General features: G+C 45.7%; 1 protein-coding gene across 1 annotated transcript; it reads left to right on the top strand.

The window, feature by feature from the left end:
• Positions 1 to 11,752: 11,752 nt before the first annotated feature.
• Positions 11,753 to 16,134, top strand: LOC146350114 (uncharacterized). The gene has a single exon (XM_084844273.1). The coding sequence runs from the start codon at positions 11,916 to 11,918 to the stop codon at positions 13,077 to 13,079; it is 1,164 nt and encodes a 387-aa protein (XP_084700399.1). The 5' UTR covers positions 11,753 to 11,915; the 3' UTR covers positions 13,080 to 16,134.
• Positions 16,135 to 16,958: the final 824 nt, after the last annotated feature.

Raw genomic sequence — 16,958 nt, 5'->3', positions numbered from 1 at the left:
GCCCCATTGAATGCAGTGGGGCTTACTATTGAGTAGACATGTATAGGATTGTGCTGTAAATAACTTTTCGAACAGATACCTGTAATAGTTCCAAGGAAGAGGTTCCTATGCGCTAATAGTAATACGTTAGAACTTTTACTTAATAGCAGTGTGTTTGGCTGTAATTATTAGATGGTTTGCAATGACACATTTGGGTAAAACTGGCTTACAAAATGACCTGTGCAACTTGGCAATATTCATTTTGGATTTGTTATGGTAAACTTGTTTCCTGAATTACTAAAACATTTTACTTACGTTATAGTCAGTGCTGCTATGGTATTTTCAATATTTTTTGAAAAGTGTTAACCAGCTTTATTGATATGTAAGGTAATGGCTCTGTTCAGATGCACATTGGGGAAGAGTGGTTAGGCTAACCATGGTGCATGGTAGTTACCACCAACCACTGCAAGTGCTACTGCCACACATGCAGGAAACTATGTTCTGTAACATGGTTACACTAACCATTCCCTAACCACCCTCCCTCCCACAGGATCCCACAGTCCTCCAGATTGGCAGCCATGCATCCCAGTGGCCTTTGCACTGTCGGCCATTTTGGTGCTTGGTGCTGCTGGCCATTTTGGTGCTTGGCAGTCAGCAGCCTGCTGCCCCCTGTGCCATAGTACACAGCTCCTGGGCATGTCCTGCAGCATGGACTTACATAGTCTAAGATCTATCTTTCCCATTCTGGAGTCCTATAATTGCTGCTCACTGCTGTAATCTGCTGTCCCATTGAACAGTGCATTCACGCATCCCGTGCAGCACAGACGGACATGGGCAGCCATCAGGAATCAGCTTCTGTCACTTCTGCCGACCATTTCTGCCACTGCAGGCACAGTGCTGGAGGCCATGCTGCCTCTGCAGTCGCATTGTAACAGGTGCCATCAAACATGGTAGTGCCTGGCTGTGCCCATAGTGGTGGCAGGCCAAGGCACAAGTGGCCACAAGTCACAGCTGTATGCTCACTTCTCTGCTGGCGTGCAGTGGGCTATTGCTGGGGATGGCATATCAGTAGGTTCACAGTTGCCATGTCATTTACTGCTAGGCAGATCTCGACCATAGAGATCTGCTGCTCAGGCATGGGTGGCTACTCTTTCTTTGGCCGCTCTTGCTGCAGAGCTCTGTGGCAGCTGTCAATTAACCATGGAGGCCATTCAGACATCATGTTAAGCCATGGTAGAGCCCACTAGCCATCTTGCAGCAAGTGGTTCATGAATGTGGTTAGTCCGTGGTTAATAAAACACCATGGCTGGGAAAAACACTATTCAGATATCATGCTAAGCCATCATGGTTAGCTCAAAAACACTAACCATCATGGTTTAGTATGTTATCTGAACAAGCCCATTAAGTTCTAATTTCAAATAGTGCCATTTATCCTTAGTTTGTAAAGTTCTCTTGTTCATTCAGCATTTAATTTATATGTTGGGGGCACATAGCAAGCTTATAGGCATAGTTATGGCTTTCCCATTGCCAATTGTGGAAGCAGAAAGAACCCAAGGCAATTTTCTCTAGCCTGCAATGGATCTTCTATACAAGCTCTGAATTGCAAGTTAGTTTTTTTTTTTGGGGGGGGGTCTTTTAAAAAATCTGAACGACAAGTAAGAGGAATACAAGTTAGCTAGGTTACCCATTCTAGATTTAAAAAGAATTCACCTTTGTACAAATCCAGGTGCTTTGTCTGTATAGCTCTGTTGTGTAGTTTGGACACCCTTGATCCATTTTTGTGAGCATTTCTGTACAAATTATTCTTCTTAATCATATATTTTAAAACTTATTTAGAGCACAATCCTATGCATGTTCAGACAGAAAAAGTCCTACAACTCCCAGCATCCCTCCAGCCAGCCACAGATAGAGCATGCTGGGAACTGAGGGACTGTTTCCTGTCTAAACATGCATAGGATTACACCATTAATTAATATAAATAATATTAACTCACAAAAGTGAATCCAGTTTTTCCAGGATGAGCCATAATATCACATAACCCAACCAATGACTGACTGAAAGGAGGACAGTGTTGCACTGAAGAAGGTTTATTTCAGTTTGGCAAAGAATGATACTCCGCACAATCTGATTAATCCAAATTCTTAGTTCTAAGAGTGACAGGCCTCTGAACACAACACTAATTAAGTCTGGTATGCGGACTTTCTAGTTCTGGAAAGTATTGAACTGGGAGTTGCCACATGAGACTGATTTTCACATACACAGGCAGTAGATGGGACACCTATATGCAGAATGGTGTGTTTTATAGTATATATTTCTTGTGATAGTTGCCAATGTATTACTTTATAAGTGCTATAGATGAGGTGTGGAGTTCTCCTTCTGATTTTTTTGTTCTTGTTTGTTCCCGTTTTCTCCGCCAAGTTGCATTGAAAGGCAAAGAGGAAAGGGCTGACCAGTTCCTAATTCACTTATACATATTTTGCTCTTATTGGCACCGGCATCGCCCTTGATAATGTCTTCTGCCTTAATGAAGCATTAGGCCAGACACAATGTTATTCCATCTCATAGAGGACGCTCCCCTGGAAGTTCCAATGTATGATTTGGGCTGGCCAAATCTGAGTTTGGGTTGCAGTCCCCGAGTTCCCTATTTGCAATGTCCATCTGGGGTCATCTGGCATTAAACCTTGTTGCACAACATCAGTAGTCTTGATTGGAGAGACATGTGAGTCACACAGATGGCAGCCCCCCAGTTTGGGAGATATATGAAATGGGGTAGGCCACTGCTTATTTTGGCATGCAGGGGCATATACACTTCTGTTCCTTATTAAGTTTACAGACTGAGCTCAAACTTCAGGTGAATAAAGAACTGGAAACTAGTAACCAACCTCAGCCTTGTGAAAATTGGACATTTTTACACCTAACAATTAAACTTAGGACATGAAATTTACTTTATACAGGACATTCCTCCAACATAGCTTGGCCACAGTGGTACAAGTACTAGTAAGGTAGAAGTCTAGATTACTGCAATTTGCCCTCCGTGGGGCTGCCCTTCAGCTTGGTCCAGAAGCTGCAGCTAGTGCAGAATCCAGCAGCTTGGCGGTTGTCAGGAGCTGCCCTTTTTCACCATGTAACACCTCTGCTGAGGAAACTACACTGACTGCCTATTTGCTACTGGCCCAGGTTTAAGGCTTTGTCAGTGGTGTATAAAGCCCTAGACAACTTGGAACCAGTATATTTGATAAAATGCCTTCTTCCTAACAGCCTGCCTGGTCACTGAGGTCATCAGATAAGGTGGTCCTGATGGTTCCATATTGAACTGCAGTCTGTTTGGAGTCTACTCAGAGTACAGCCTTCAGTGTACTGGCTTTCTCTCTGTGCCTGTTGATGTCAGGCACGCAGTGATGCTGTTTTGTTTTCGGTGCCTGCTGAAGACATTTGTATTTAAACTAGAGCTGTGCACAAATGTCCTCTCACAATTCTCCACCCTATTTGTGGAGAAATTCACCGAATTTCTACAGGGGGAGGAGAAATTATCCAACAGTTTCACAGGTAGGGCTCACCATTGGCAGGGATTGTAGCACAGCTTCTTTCATTTTCCCTAAGGTTTTTTTTTTGCATTACCACTGCAACTTCCAACAGCATCAGCTGTGTTGACAGCCTAGCCCCAATTTTGCATTCTCCACAATGTTGGTTGAGGAGGGCAGTGCTGGGTCTAGATTCAGGGAATAGGCAAATGGCAAGCAAGCAAAACCACATATAGGACAGAAAGACTGTTTAGCTGTAGGAAATCCATTGCCCCTTTGCACACCAGCTTTGGGATGATATGCTAAACTGCAGCAGAGAAGAAGCAGATATCCTATCTTTGATTCCATACACAAACACACTAAATATGTGTCATTTTATGACTATACTTTGCTAATGAGGGCCTGTGGCAATTTAGGGCTGTGATGTTTACTCCTGTGATACTTGGTGGTGCATCAGGCCAAAATGGAGCTTTATTGTCCCTCAAATAAATCTACCATCTCCTTATTGACATTGACTAGTTTTGTGGGTCTACAGAGAACACAAGGGATTGTATTACAACTCCTGCCCCGCCCCAATATCACTCCTAAGACAAGGGTTTGAATTGCATGATGCTGGCATTAGTCAACTGAAACTAACTGGATTGTTGTGCTGTCATCATGACTGATTATTCAGACCTGCTAATATAAGCTGCATGATTGCAAAATTGGGGCATTCTCATCTGGGTGGAGCAAGACACATTCTCTGAAGTTTCCCTTTACCAGCAAGTTGAGTGGGATGCATTCAGCTGTTCCATATGGTGTGTGTGTGTATGCACGTCTGTGTGTGCGTATGTGATAGGGTCTATGGCAGCCTTCCCCAACCTAGTGTCCTCCAGATGTGTTCGACTTGCAGTCCAACACATCTGGAGGGCACTGGGCTGGGGAACACTGGTCTATGGAACACTGACTGTATTTTACATTGTATCACAGGCGATGTTTAAATTTTACTAGCTAAATAGCTATCACTGTGATGGATGGTTGTCTATGGAGGGGGGGGGGGTTGTATATTGCAAGGAACCCCTGAATGGTACAATACATCTCTGTGCATAAAATGCATGGTAACTCCCAGTAAGATCCTCTTCAGCAAGGCCCAGGCCATTAGGCATCAGGGTTACAGCCAATTGCAGTGATTTACTTTCCCGACAGAAATGAATGGCAACCACTTCCCCAAAGAAGTGAATGGCAAACATGTACAGCAAGAAGCAAAGGGGTGCACATGGAGTCATTATTGAGTGGGGACTAAATTGCTTTTTGGCCCTAGTATATTCCAGCTAATCAAGCTTGTGCCTATTTGCATAGTCCCATCTTGAGTTCTGTTTCTTGGTCACCAGGAAACATTAGGAACTAGGTTGTATACATATATGCCAGCCAAACGTCCATCATTATGACAGGCAGATTCTGCATTGAGGTAAGACCTGTATATTGCAAGGATTCCTGGGCGGCTGTGGCTGGGTGCGGGGTGAGATTACATATTGCACTGTAGAAAACCTGACAAATATTACCCTCAATACAATAGTGTCACCTAGTGAAGCATCTTCGTTTCTTCCGTGTAAGTGAATGGCAGCCATTCACTTATATGAGAGAAAATAAGAGGTGTGTGCTTGGGGAAACCATCAGTCCCTCTCATTGCAAACTCAGGTGGTGAGTGCCAACAGAAATGAAGCCAAAATGGGGCCTTGATACACAAGTGGGAGGGAGTCTGAGATTTGAAGAATTACAATTAAAAAACAATAATCCCCCCATCCCGAAAACCAGCTCAACGAGGCCCACACATGCTCAGCAGCCACAGAATGCTGAGTGTCAGTTAGTGCATGTAATTAAACATGACAGTGTCCAAGAGTGTGTGTGGGCACAGTATCCTAAAGAAACATGCATGCTGGCAGTGAGATGCTAGTGCCCATCAAGAACAGTAGGTGCATAGAACGTAACTCCTCCTTTAAGATTACATGCTTTTACCATAGTAGTCAACCACTAGTCTTTGCTGGAGAGTTACTCCGAGGAGGGTGGCAGGTTAAGTGGTGAGACTGGATTGCTTGAGAAGTTAACTAAAACTAGTGTAGAAGTCAGCGATGACTCTATGGGATATCAAGGGGTGGTGAATGCCCCCCAATATTTCCTGCTATACCATCAGCTCCCCCAGCTTCAGTCACAGTATGTTGTCCTAGATTGCATTACTTGATCGCTCCCCTTAAAAAGAGGGGGTTGCCAACCTTTTGCTCCCTCAAATTAATTTTTCTGGAGTCACCCTGGCAGAAGTTTGCCAATCTGCCTTCGGTACATAGCATGCCAATATCTCCTGTGTGTACATAGCAATCTGCCCTGAAAGGGTGCATGTTTCTCAGCTTCTACTGCAGACCCACTTAAAAAAACAGTAATGAGGTAGCTATTAGGATTACAAGGCAAAATGCCTAGATATCTGTGCCTAGAGCAAGGATGCAGAACCTCAGTCCCAGGGCCAAATCCAGCCCACTGGGCCCCCAAAATCTGGCTCACTGGGGTTCCCCCCAACCCCATGATCATTTGGAGGTTTCCCGGCTTTTATGCAGTTTTCCCCATTCTAAAAGGTTGAAATGTCTTTCCTAAAGCTTAGCTCCTGGCAGGAAGAGTGTTAAGCTAAACTATGCTGGCATTTTTGTATTTTGGTCCCACCCCTTTTGCCTTTGGCCCCACCCACAAGTGGAAGGCAGCCACTGAGAGTTTCTCTAAAATGGAATTTGGCCCTCAGTCTGAAAGAAGTTGAACACCCCTAGTCTGGAGGAAGATGAATAGTGAAGAGTGTATCTCATCTCATGAGTTGTTCATCTCATCCCCTTTCTCCTGTTTTTAAAATACAGACATTCTAGTACCTTTTGTATCCTGTTCAACATTCCAAAGAGGCACAGAGGGATGGAATAATGATTTGCTCTCTGTTTCTCTCTCATTTGCTCTCAAGCTCCCAGAGAGTGAGCGATCAGAGCGAGCAAACAGGGGGAGCAAACAGGAGTTGGCCAGGGGAGTTCGGCAGGGGAGGTCAAGGGGGAGGCCCTTAACATTTGTTTCATTTTTAAAAAAAACATTTTTTTTATTTTTTAAAATTTATTTATCTTGTAACAAACACTTCCATACCAGTGGGACCTTGTTTTTAACCTCGAGTAGAGGACCAGGTACCAGGTACTCTAGAACAATCAGAAAGCTAGAAACAAAAAGGGAAAAGAGACTATGGAAGGACAAGACTCTCCAGTGGTGGTGACCTGCAAGGTGTGTGCAATGTTTGTTTTCTTGCCGGAGAACAACGTGGCCTACATGTGCAACAAGTGCAAGTTGATCGCATTGCTGGAAGAAAAAGTAAGAGGACTGCAGTGGCAAGTGTCAACTCTCCAGGGAATAAGAGAACACGAAGAGTTCATGGACAGAACGGTGGAACTACAGCAGCAAAGTGAAGAAGCTTGAAGAGCAACAACAAGCTGAGGCAAAAGTGGGAAATGCTGAGGTGAGGAAAAATGCAGTAGAGGATACTCCTTGGAAAAGGGACAGTTAGGAGCAGAAGAACTAGAAGCCACGCTGCACCAGTGGAAGCAGTGGAGCTATGGAACCATTTCCAGGTACTTGAGGATGAGACTGGAGGATGGCCTGCAGAGAAAGAATTACAGGGGAACCTGCAAGAGAGTGAGCAAAGTGAGCAAGTGGCTGAAGGTCAGTCAAGCAGAGGCAATGAAACCAAGGACTACAACAACAAGAAGAGAAGAGTAGTAGTAATGGGAGGCTCCTTGCTGCATGGGATCAAAACCCAAGTATGTCGCGAAGACCCGTGGACTCGCCAGGTATGCTGTCTCCCAGGAGGACGGATTAGAGACGTAACTGAAGGGTTGCCTGCACTCAGAAAGCCCACTGACAGGTATCCCTTTCTTTTTATCCATGTGGGAACAAATGGTACCGCCAAGCAGAGCTACAAAGAAATCACATCAGACTTTGAAGCTTTGGGAAGGAAACTCAAGAACTTTGGGGCCCAGATAGTTTTCTCATCCATAGTTAGAAGAGGGATAGAAAGGGAACGAAAAATACTCCAAGTGAATGACTGGCTACAAAGGTGGTGCTGGCATGACAGATTTTGGATTCTGGGACCACGGGCTACACTTCCTGGAAGATAGACGGTTGGCAAGGGAGGGGTTGTGCTTCACAAAGGCTGGGAAGAATGTGTTTGGCCACAGCATGAAGAACTTTATCAAGAGGGCTTTAAACTGAATCCTACGGGGAAGGGAGATGTAAAGTTGGGGGCAACAATGGACGAAGGCTCATGCACCGCAATGGAGAGAACAGCTGTAATAGCACCCAGTAATAGTCTTCACAAACATGTAGGAAGAAAGCCAGACCATGAAGCACATGGTCTTCGATGTCTATATACTAATGCCCAGAGCATGGGAAACAAACAGAATGAACTTGAACTCTTAATCCAGGAGGGAAATTATGACTTGATAGGTGTAACTGAGACTTGGTGGGATGACTCTCATGACTGGAATACAGCAATTGAAGGATATAACTTGTTCAAAAAGAACAGGAGGAACAGAAAGGGAGGTGGGGTTGCACTATATGTTAAAAATACATATCTCTGCACAGAAATACAGGAGGATGAGCTTGGTAGCCCCATCGAGAGCATCTGGGTTAAAATAAATGGAGGAAAGAATAAAAGGAACATGGTGGTTGAAGTCTACTACCGGCCACTCAATCAAGGAGAAGTCAAGGATGAAACTTTTGAAAAGCAAATAGCCAATGTTTCAAGCATGATGTAGTAATGGGGGACTTCAATTTCCCCGATATTTGTTGGGAGACAAATTCTGCAAAACATGGCCCCTCCAGGAAATTCCTGACTTGTGTGGTGGATAACTTCCTCATACAGAAAGTAGAGGAAGGAACTAGAGGATTAGCTATCCTTGACTTCATCCTAACCAACAGAGATGACTTAGTGGATAAAGTAGCAGTTACAAGAACTCTGGGGGAAAGCGACCATGTTATACTTGAGTTCTTGGTTCTAAAGGAAGCAAAAGCTGAGTGTAGCCAAATGTGTACCCTGGATTTTAGGAAAGCTTATTTTAATAAATTCAGAATAATGATAAGTAAGGTCCCATGGCAAGCAACTCTAACAAGAAAAGGAGTCCAAGATGGGTGGGAGCTTTTAAAAAAGGAAATTCTCCAGACACAATTACAAACAATTCCAACAAGAAGGTGGAAGACAACAGAAGAAGCCAATGTGGCTTCACAAGAAGCTTACAGATGACCTGAAAACAAAAAAGGAAACATATAGGAAATGGAAGGAAGGCCAAGAAACAAAAGAAGAGTACAGGCAGGTAGCACAGAATTGCAGGTATGGCGTCAGGAAGGCTAAAGCTGAGAACAAGCTGATGTCAGCGAGGGATGCTAAAAGCTACAAAGAAGCTATCTTCAGCTACGTGCGTAGTAAAAGACAGAGGAAAGAAATGGTGGTTCAACTATTAAATAAGGATGGCAAATTGATAACAGATGACAAAGAAAAGGCAGAAGTGTTCAATTCCTACTTTGGCTCAGTCTCCTCCCAAAAGAGGGTCTATGACTCCCCTGGCAAAGGCGAAGTACAGGCTGAAGGGGCAGGATTGCAACTTGAGATGGATAGGCATATGGTCAAGGAACACCGAATTACTTTGAATGAGTTCAGATCTCCAGGGCCAGATGATCTGCATCCTAGAGTAATAAAGGAACTGGCAGAAGAACTCTCAGAACCACTGTCTATTATCTTTGAGAAATCATGGAGGACGGGTGAAGTGCCAGGTGACTGGAAGAGGGCTAATGTTGTCCCTATCTTCAAAAAGGGTAAAAAGGAGAAACCTGGGAACTACAGACCAGTCAGTCTGATGTCAATCCCTGGGAAAATTCTGGAGCAGATGATAAAGCAATCCATCTGTAAGCACCTTGAAAACAATGCAGTGATTACTTGAAGCCAACATGGATTTGTCAAAAACAAGTCCTGCCAGACAAATCTGATCTCATTTTTTGATCAAGTAATCTCCCTTCTGGACTGTGGGAATGCTGTGGACATAATATACCTCGACTTCAGGAAAGCTTTCAACAAAGTGCCCCATGATATCCTGATGAGCAAACTAGGTCAAAGTGGGCTAGATGAAACAACGATCCGGTGGATCCACAGTTGGCTACAGAATGGGACTCAAAGAGTGCTTAACAATGGGATCTTCTCAAACTAGGGAGAGGTAACGAGTGGGGTACCGCAGGGCTCAGTGCTGGGCCCAGTGCTCTTTAACATTTTTATTAAGGACTTGGAGGAGGAGGTGCAGAGAATGCTGATCAGATTTGCAGATGACACAAAATTGGGCGGGATAGCTAATACTTTGGAAGACAGAAACAAAATTCAAAGTGATCTGGATAGACTAGAGCGCTGGGCAGAAAACAACAGAATGACATTTAATGGGGATAAATGCCAAGTTCTCCACCTAGGAAAAAGAAACCAAATGCACAGTTACAGGATGGGGGATACTTGGCTCAACTGTAGCAGCCATGTAAAAAAAATCAGAAATGTCCTTGCTGAGCTGGCATAAGATAGCAGAAGCAGCAATGTGGAAATTCCCCGAATTATTGACAGGACTGGGTCTCTCTGACACTGGCATATCATGTTCCAGTCCTCTGCTTGGCTTGCATATTGCTTGGATACATATCAAGGTCTCATTCTTTGCAAATCATGCCCTATTACCCATTTTCATAGACCTCGCAGTTAGAAACCGTGACAGAAGGGGAGGGGGAAACTGTTTGCTGTCATATCTATAAAAGTCATGTATTACTGTGATTCGGGGCTTCTGGCTCTTTGGAAACGATTCCAGCCTTAAGCCCGCGCGTTAAATAAAGAAGAATCTCTTTTTCCTTCACTCCGTGGTCTCTCTGACTCTGATTTCTGCTACATAAATGGTGCCGTGACTCGGATGTGGCAGGCTCTGAGCCAGACAGGTGGCAGTTGCCTGCTCTTGATCGCCGCACCGGGGAGACGGGCTCGGCGCATGCCTCCCTTTCTTGGCGCCACCGACCTTTTTGTTGGATGAACGGGAGACAGCCTGAGCTGGGACCGCCCGAACGGTAGCGAGCGGCAAGAGAACCTTGGGAAGCGGTGGAAGGAATTTGAGCCCTGCCTGTGAATTCCACATTGGAAGCCTTCAGGAAAAAGGCAAGTATATGGGAAAAAGAGGGCCCCGCCTTTAGGGAGAAAGGCCACTGGGCAGAAAAAAAGAGGGCCCCGCCTTATGAAAAAGGTCAGTGTTGGTGGTATACGTATACAAAAGAACCTACTCCTTGCGGGTAGAAGGGGGGCCTGATCACACCCCCGAGTGGGCGCCAGTACCTAGCACGCCAGTACTCAGTAGGAAGCTGAGGAAGCTGGGGAAGCCGTTTTCCGCTCTGGTAAAAAAGTGGGAAAAGTGGGTGGCAGGGACATATGGAAGCAGTGGAGAGAATGATGATTGTGTGAGTGGCTACTGCGGTTTCTGAAGCATACCGTTGACCGTCCGGGTGCCCAGGCCAGTAGCAAAGTGCGTGGTGTGTAAAATCCTCTTGTGTCGGCCAGTGAGACCCCTTACTCACTGACCAATCCCATTCCCTCATTGTGTCTGTCTTCAATTTAGGAGGGAGGCTATGGGTGGCGGGGGAAGCAAACCTTGCACCCCCTTGGGATGTATGTTAGCAAATTTTAAGAAAGGTTTTAGTGGAGATTATGGGGACCCCCCCATGAATCCTCAACGGTTGCGAACTTTATGTGAAATAGAGTGGCCATCTTTTGGTGTAGGATGGCCTACTGGAGGCTCTTTGGAGCCCAGCAAAATCAGTCGCGTATATGCCATCATAGTTGGGAACCCTGGGCACCCTGATCAATTTCCCTACATAGACTCATGGGATTCCATAGTCCGTGTTTCTCCTCCGTGGCTAAAGAAATGCCTTGAATCCCAAGCAAAAGTTTTGGTGCTCAGAAAAGAAAAATTAGCAAAAAAATTACAGCCAGTGTTAGAAGCCCCGGGTGAAGATCTGGCAGAGCTAACGGCATTTCCACCCGCTTATGCCCCGCTTCCACCCCGGGCCCATGTTACTGTAAGACCGCCTCGTCGAAATCCTGAGTCCCTGCCATCCTCCCCTTTCGGAGGCCCTGCCCCGCGCCTCGACTTGGAGTTGACGCCATCAGTTACAAGCCCCACGGGCAGTAATTCGCCGATTTCAGCTACAGTCCTCAACTCTCAGATATTGCCTGCTGAGGCTTCCATCTCTGCAGGATCGGGAGAGTCCCCTCTTACACCTCAGTCAGCATTAATAAAAGAGGTTGCAGAATTGAGAAGTTGGGTAGAAGAAGTAGTAAAATCAGCAACGGCCCTTACAGAGATGTGCTCACAAGAAGAAGAGGGGTTGAGCCCATCTACGGCTCAGCAGTCAGGGAGTGAAGCCCAGCCTCTGCTTCCTCTGAGGCAGATAACTCAGATGGTGCACAACCCAGATCCCGAGGCGGCAGAGCATTATATCCCCATCCAAGCCTACACTTATGCACCCTTTACAACTTCAGACTTGTTAAACTGGAAGACCCATTATGCTTCATATACCACAAAGCCTAATGAGCTAGTGGAACTATGCTCCAGCATTATGGCCTCGCATATGCCTAACTGGCAAGATTGCCAACAGTTGCTTTTGACGTTATTTACCACTGAGGAAAGGCGACGAATCCATCAGCAAATGGAGCAAATCGCCTTAGAAAGAGCCCCAGAAAATTATGTAAATCCCCAAGGATGGATGAGAGAGAGAGTGCCCTTAGAAAATCCCCATTGGGATCCCAACCTACCGGCAGGGTTAGAACGCATCACACAGTACCAAACCTTGCTATTGCAAGCAATGAGAGCAGGAATGAAAAAGTCTATTAATATGACAAAAGTCTCTGAAGTGTTGCAAGGAGCAACCGAAGCCCCTGGAGAATATTTAGAACGTCTCCTGGATGCGTATCGCCAGTACACCCCTCTCGACCCAGAAGCCCAAGAAAATATGAAAGTGATTAATATGGCTTTTGTAACTCAGAGTTATAAAGATATTCGAAGAAAGCTACAAAAGTTAAATGGTTTTGCTGGGAAAAATTTAACGGAATTATTAGAAGTTGCTCAGAAGGTGTATGTAAACAGGGACCAAGAAGAAAAGAAAGAAAAGGAGAAGAGAATGGTGAAAAAGGCGGAACTGCTTGCTGCAGCACTAGTAGGTCCACAAGATGGAGGACTGGGCGGAGAGCAAAGAGGACGTGGACGAGGGAAGGGGAGAGCAGGAAGAAGAGAATTTTTGAGAAGGAATCAGTGTGCCCAATGTGGACAAGATGGGCATTGGTGGCGTGAGTGTCCAAATGGAACCAATCCGATGTATCAGGCGGAAAATCGAGGGGGCCACCACGGACGAGGGAGGGGACAGCCGCCATGCTGGCAACCAAATAACTGGCAAATGCAAAGAGAATCAACTGGGAATTACGAAGTGAATCCCTTTACGGGAATGGCTGCAACTGAAAGTCTTGAATAGGACAGACCGGGCCCCTTTAATCTTGGCCCCGGGGAGCCCATGGTCACTGCCACTGTGGGGGGCCAAAATATTGATTTTATGATTGACACTGGAGCAGCGTCATCAGTGGTGACCTACCCCGTTGCTCCCCTCACCCATCAAAAAGTGCGGGTGATTGGGGCAACTGGTGCAGTAGAAGAAAAGCATTTGTTGCAGCAACGGACTTGTCGGCTTGGAAGCCACATAGTAGAACATCAGTTTTTATATTTACCTGAATGCCCTATGCCATTGTTGGGACGTGATTTATTGTCAAAGCTGAGGGCCCAAATATCCTTTGAAGAAGATGGAACAACGGCTGTCGCCTTCCGCAGGCCCCAAGAAGGTCAGCTCCTGTCACTCACATATCCACAGGAAGAAGAGTGGAGGCTACATTGGACCATGCCAGTACTTGATGAAGAGCCATGGCAGGCTTTCCATGTGCCTGGAGTGTGGGCTGAAGATAATCCACCAGGAATGGCAAGATGTGTGCCCCCTGTTGTAGTTGAATTAAAACCAGGAGCAATACCAGTGCACGTACGTCAGTATCCACTGCCGCGCCGAGCGGTGCTAGGAATTCAGAAGCACCTAGACCGTCTGTTACAATATGGTATCCTTCGAGAATGTCAGTCTCCATGGAATACCCCCCTTCTGCCAGTCAAGAAACCTGGCAGCATAGAAGATTACCGTCCAGTACAAGATCTCAGACTGGTCAACCAAGCAACTGTGACGATACATCCGGTGGTCCCGAACCCTTATGTCTTGTTGGGATTGATTCCATCTGAAGCAACTCATTTTACTACCTTAGACTTAAAAGATGCTTTTTTTTGTATCCGACTGGCACCTAAGAGCCAAGCTATTTTCGCCTTTCAATGGGAAGATCACATGACTGGGAGGAAGACCCAACTGACCTGGGGCCGTCTTCCCCAAGGTTTCAAAAACTCCCCCACATTATTTGGGACGGCCCTAAGTCAAGACCTCCAAAATTTTCATTCCGAACCCGGGAAAAGAGTTCTATTGCAGTACGTTGATGATTTGCTCTTAGCAGCATCATCAAGACTCGAATGCTGGCAAAGCACCCAAGAACTGTTGCAACTTCTGTGGGAACGAGGATATAAAGTATCCCGGAAAAAGGCACAACTTTGTAAAACCCAGGTACGATATCTAGGGTTCATAGTATCTCAACATCAGCGAGAATTGGGTCCTGAACGGAAAGAGACTGTGTGTGCCCTGCCAGAGCCCACTACTAGGAAGCAGGTGCGGGAGTTCCTTGGGGCTGCAGGGTTTTGTAGAATCTGGATTCCCAACTTTGCTGTAATGAGTAAGCCTCTTTATGAAGCTACCAAAGGTTCAGAGGCAGATCCGTTTCAGTGGGGAGAGCCACAAAAACAAGCTTTCATAGATATTAAGAAAGCATTACTCCAAGCGCCTGCTCTAGGACTTCCTGATGTGGCTAAGCCTTTCCTGTTGTATGTCCATGAACGAGATAATGTAGCTGTAGGGGTGCTGACACAGCAACTTGGATCATGGCAGAGACCTGTTGCATATTTATCCAAGCAGTTGGATGTAGTTGCCAAAGGCTGGCCAGCTTGCCTGAGAGCCATTGCCGCAACCGCCCTCCTGGTTAAAGAGGCAGATAAGTTGTCAATGGGACAAGAACTAACCGTCCGGGTTCCACATGCAGTACTCACGCTAATGGAGTATAAAGGAAATTACTGGTTCACCAACGAGCGCATGACCAAGTACCAAGCTCTGCTCTGTGAAAATCCACGTATCAAGTTAGAGGTGTCATCCAACTTAAATCCAGCCACGTTGCTGCCAATAGAACCAGGAGGTCAGCCTGAACATGATTGCATCAAAACTATGGATGAAGTTTATTCCAGTCGTCCAGACTTGCGTGATAGCCCCTGGCCTCACCCAGACGTCACCTACTTTACTGATGGAAGCAGTTTTGTCCGAGATGGGAAAAGATACGCCGGCTATGCAGTAGTAACTAAAGACAAGGTTATCGAGGCCAATCCTCTGTCTGTGGGAACTTCAGCCCAAAAGGCAGAATTAATTGCCCTAATTCGAGCCCTGACGTTAGCTGCTGGACTCACGGTCAATATTTATACGGACTCTAAGTATGCTTTCACCACCCTCCATGCCCATGGAGCATTGTACCGTGAGAAAGGATTAATAAACTCCACCGGACAAGGTATCAAAAATATAACAGAAATATCGGCTCTATTAGACGTCGTATGGCACCCCAAACATGTGGCAGTAATACATTGCCGAGGGCATCAAAAGGGAACAAGTGAGGTGGCAGAAGGCAATCGATGGGCAGATCACGTAGCCAAGCAAGTTGCCCTCAGAAAAGAGCACAATAGAGAAAAAATTGAGATGACCATCTCGGAAGCCCCGTTGTTCCAAGTTAACTTGACAGATGTGTATCCAACCTACACTCCAGAAGAAGATCAAATGGCTGTTGAGACCCTGCAAGCTAAGAAAATAGCCCAGAAGTGGTGGGAACTGCCAGATGGACGAATCTATGTGCCACAACGGCTAGCTTGGAGCATTGTCCAGACTGCACACAAAGCTACCCATCTGGGAAAAAGTGCTCTGGCAGCACTACTACAAAAGCAAGTCTACATCAATGGACTACACAGTTATGCCAATTTAGCATCTATGCGATGTGTAGAATGCTCCAGAAATAACCCCAGACAAGGGAAGAAACCCCCTCCTGGCATTCAGCAACTTGGCACTCTTCCTTTTGAGGCCCTAGTTGTTGACTTTACTGAAATGCCTAGGGTAGGCCATTATCGTTATCTACTAGTTTTTGTGTGCACTTACACAGGATGGGTAGAAGCCTATCCTACCCGAACTGAGAAAGCACGTGAAGTTATAAAAGTCTTAATGAAAGACCTAATTCCGAGACACGGATTACCCCTATTTATTGGATCCGATAATGGCCCTGCATTTGTTGACCAGGTGTTGCAAGGAGTTAACCATTTATTAGGCATTCAGTGGAAGCTTCATTGTGCGTACCGTCCGCAAAGTTCTGGACAAGTGGAAAGGATGAATCGGACCCTCAAGACCCACTTAGCCAAGCTGTGTCAGGAAACTCAGCGAAAATGGATAGAGATGCTGCCCTTAGCTCTGTTCAGAATTCGATGCACTCCACACAAAACTACTGGTCTGTCTCCCTTTGAATTAATGTATGGCAGGCCTCCCCAAATTTTGGTAGGATTAAAGGGAGACCTGCAAGAATTGGCTAATGTTAGTTTAACCCAAGAGGTTCAGGCACTGGGCAAAGTTCTTCAAGCCCAGCGTCGGTATATTTTGGAAAATAGACCCCCAATTCCTATTACTGAAATCCATCCTTTCCAGCCGGGAGACGAAGTGTGGGTCAAAGATTGGAAAAATGACCCTTTAACTCCCAGATGGAAAGGACCAAATACTGTTATACTTTCCACCCCTACAGCTGTAAAAGTAGCTGGAGTTAAACCTTGGATACATTGGACGCGAGTCAAGAAAGCAAAAGGGGGGGAGTGGATTGCAAACAGAAATCCTGACAATCCTTTAAAAGTTGTACTGAAAAAGAAAAAGCAGTAAAAGAAGACTCAGGCTAGACCTTACTGGGGACAAACCAGGAACTTGTTCCCCCTGCGTACGGTCAGACCTGCAGCTGGAGAATTGAAGAAGGGGACTAGACCCTACTGCAGCTTGCCAGGTGAATAGCTGCCCTGCGTACGGTCAGATCCCGAAGAAGATTAAACATGTATATTGCAATGTTAGTAGTGATAAGCTGCACCTCCTCAGTATTGTGCGCAAAAGGAGGGCCTGCTTTAGGAGAGGGGAGTATGCCCTTAAGGTTTGCTGATA

This window comes from Heloderma suspectum, chromosome 3 (assembly GCF_057233095.1).
Source record: "Heloderma suspectum isolate Gila_16-S chromosome 3, 16-S_ref, whole genome shotgun sequence".
NCBI classification, from domain to species: domain Eukaryota; kingdom Metazoa; phylum Chordata; class Lepidosauria; order Squamata; family Helodermatidae; genus Heloderma; species Heloderma suspectum.
This window is presented reverse-complemented; position numbering and strand designations above follow the sequence as displayed.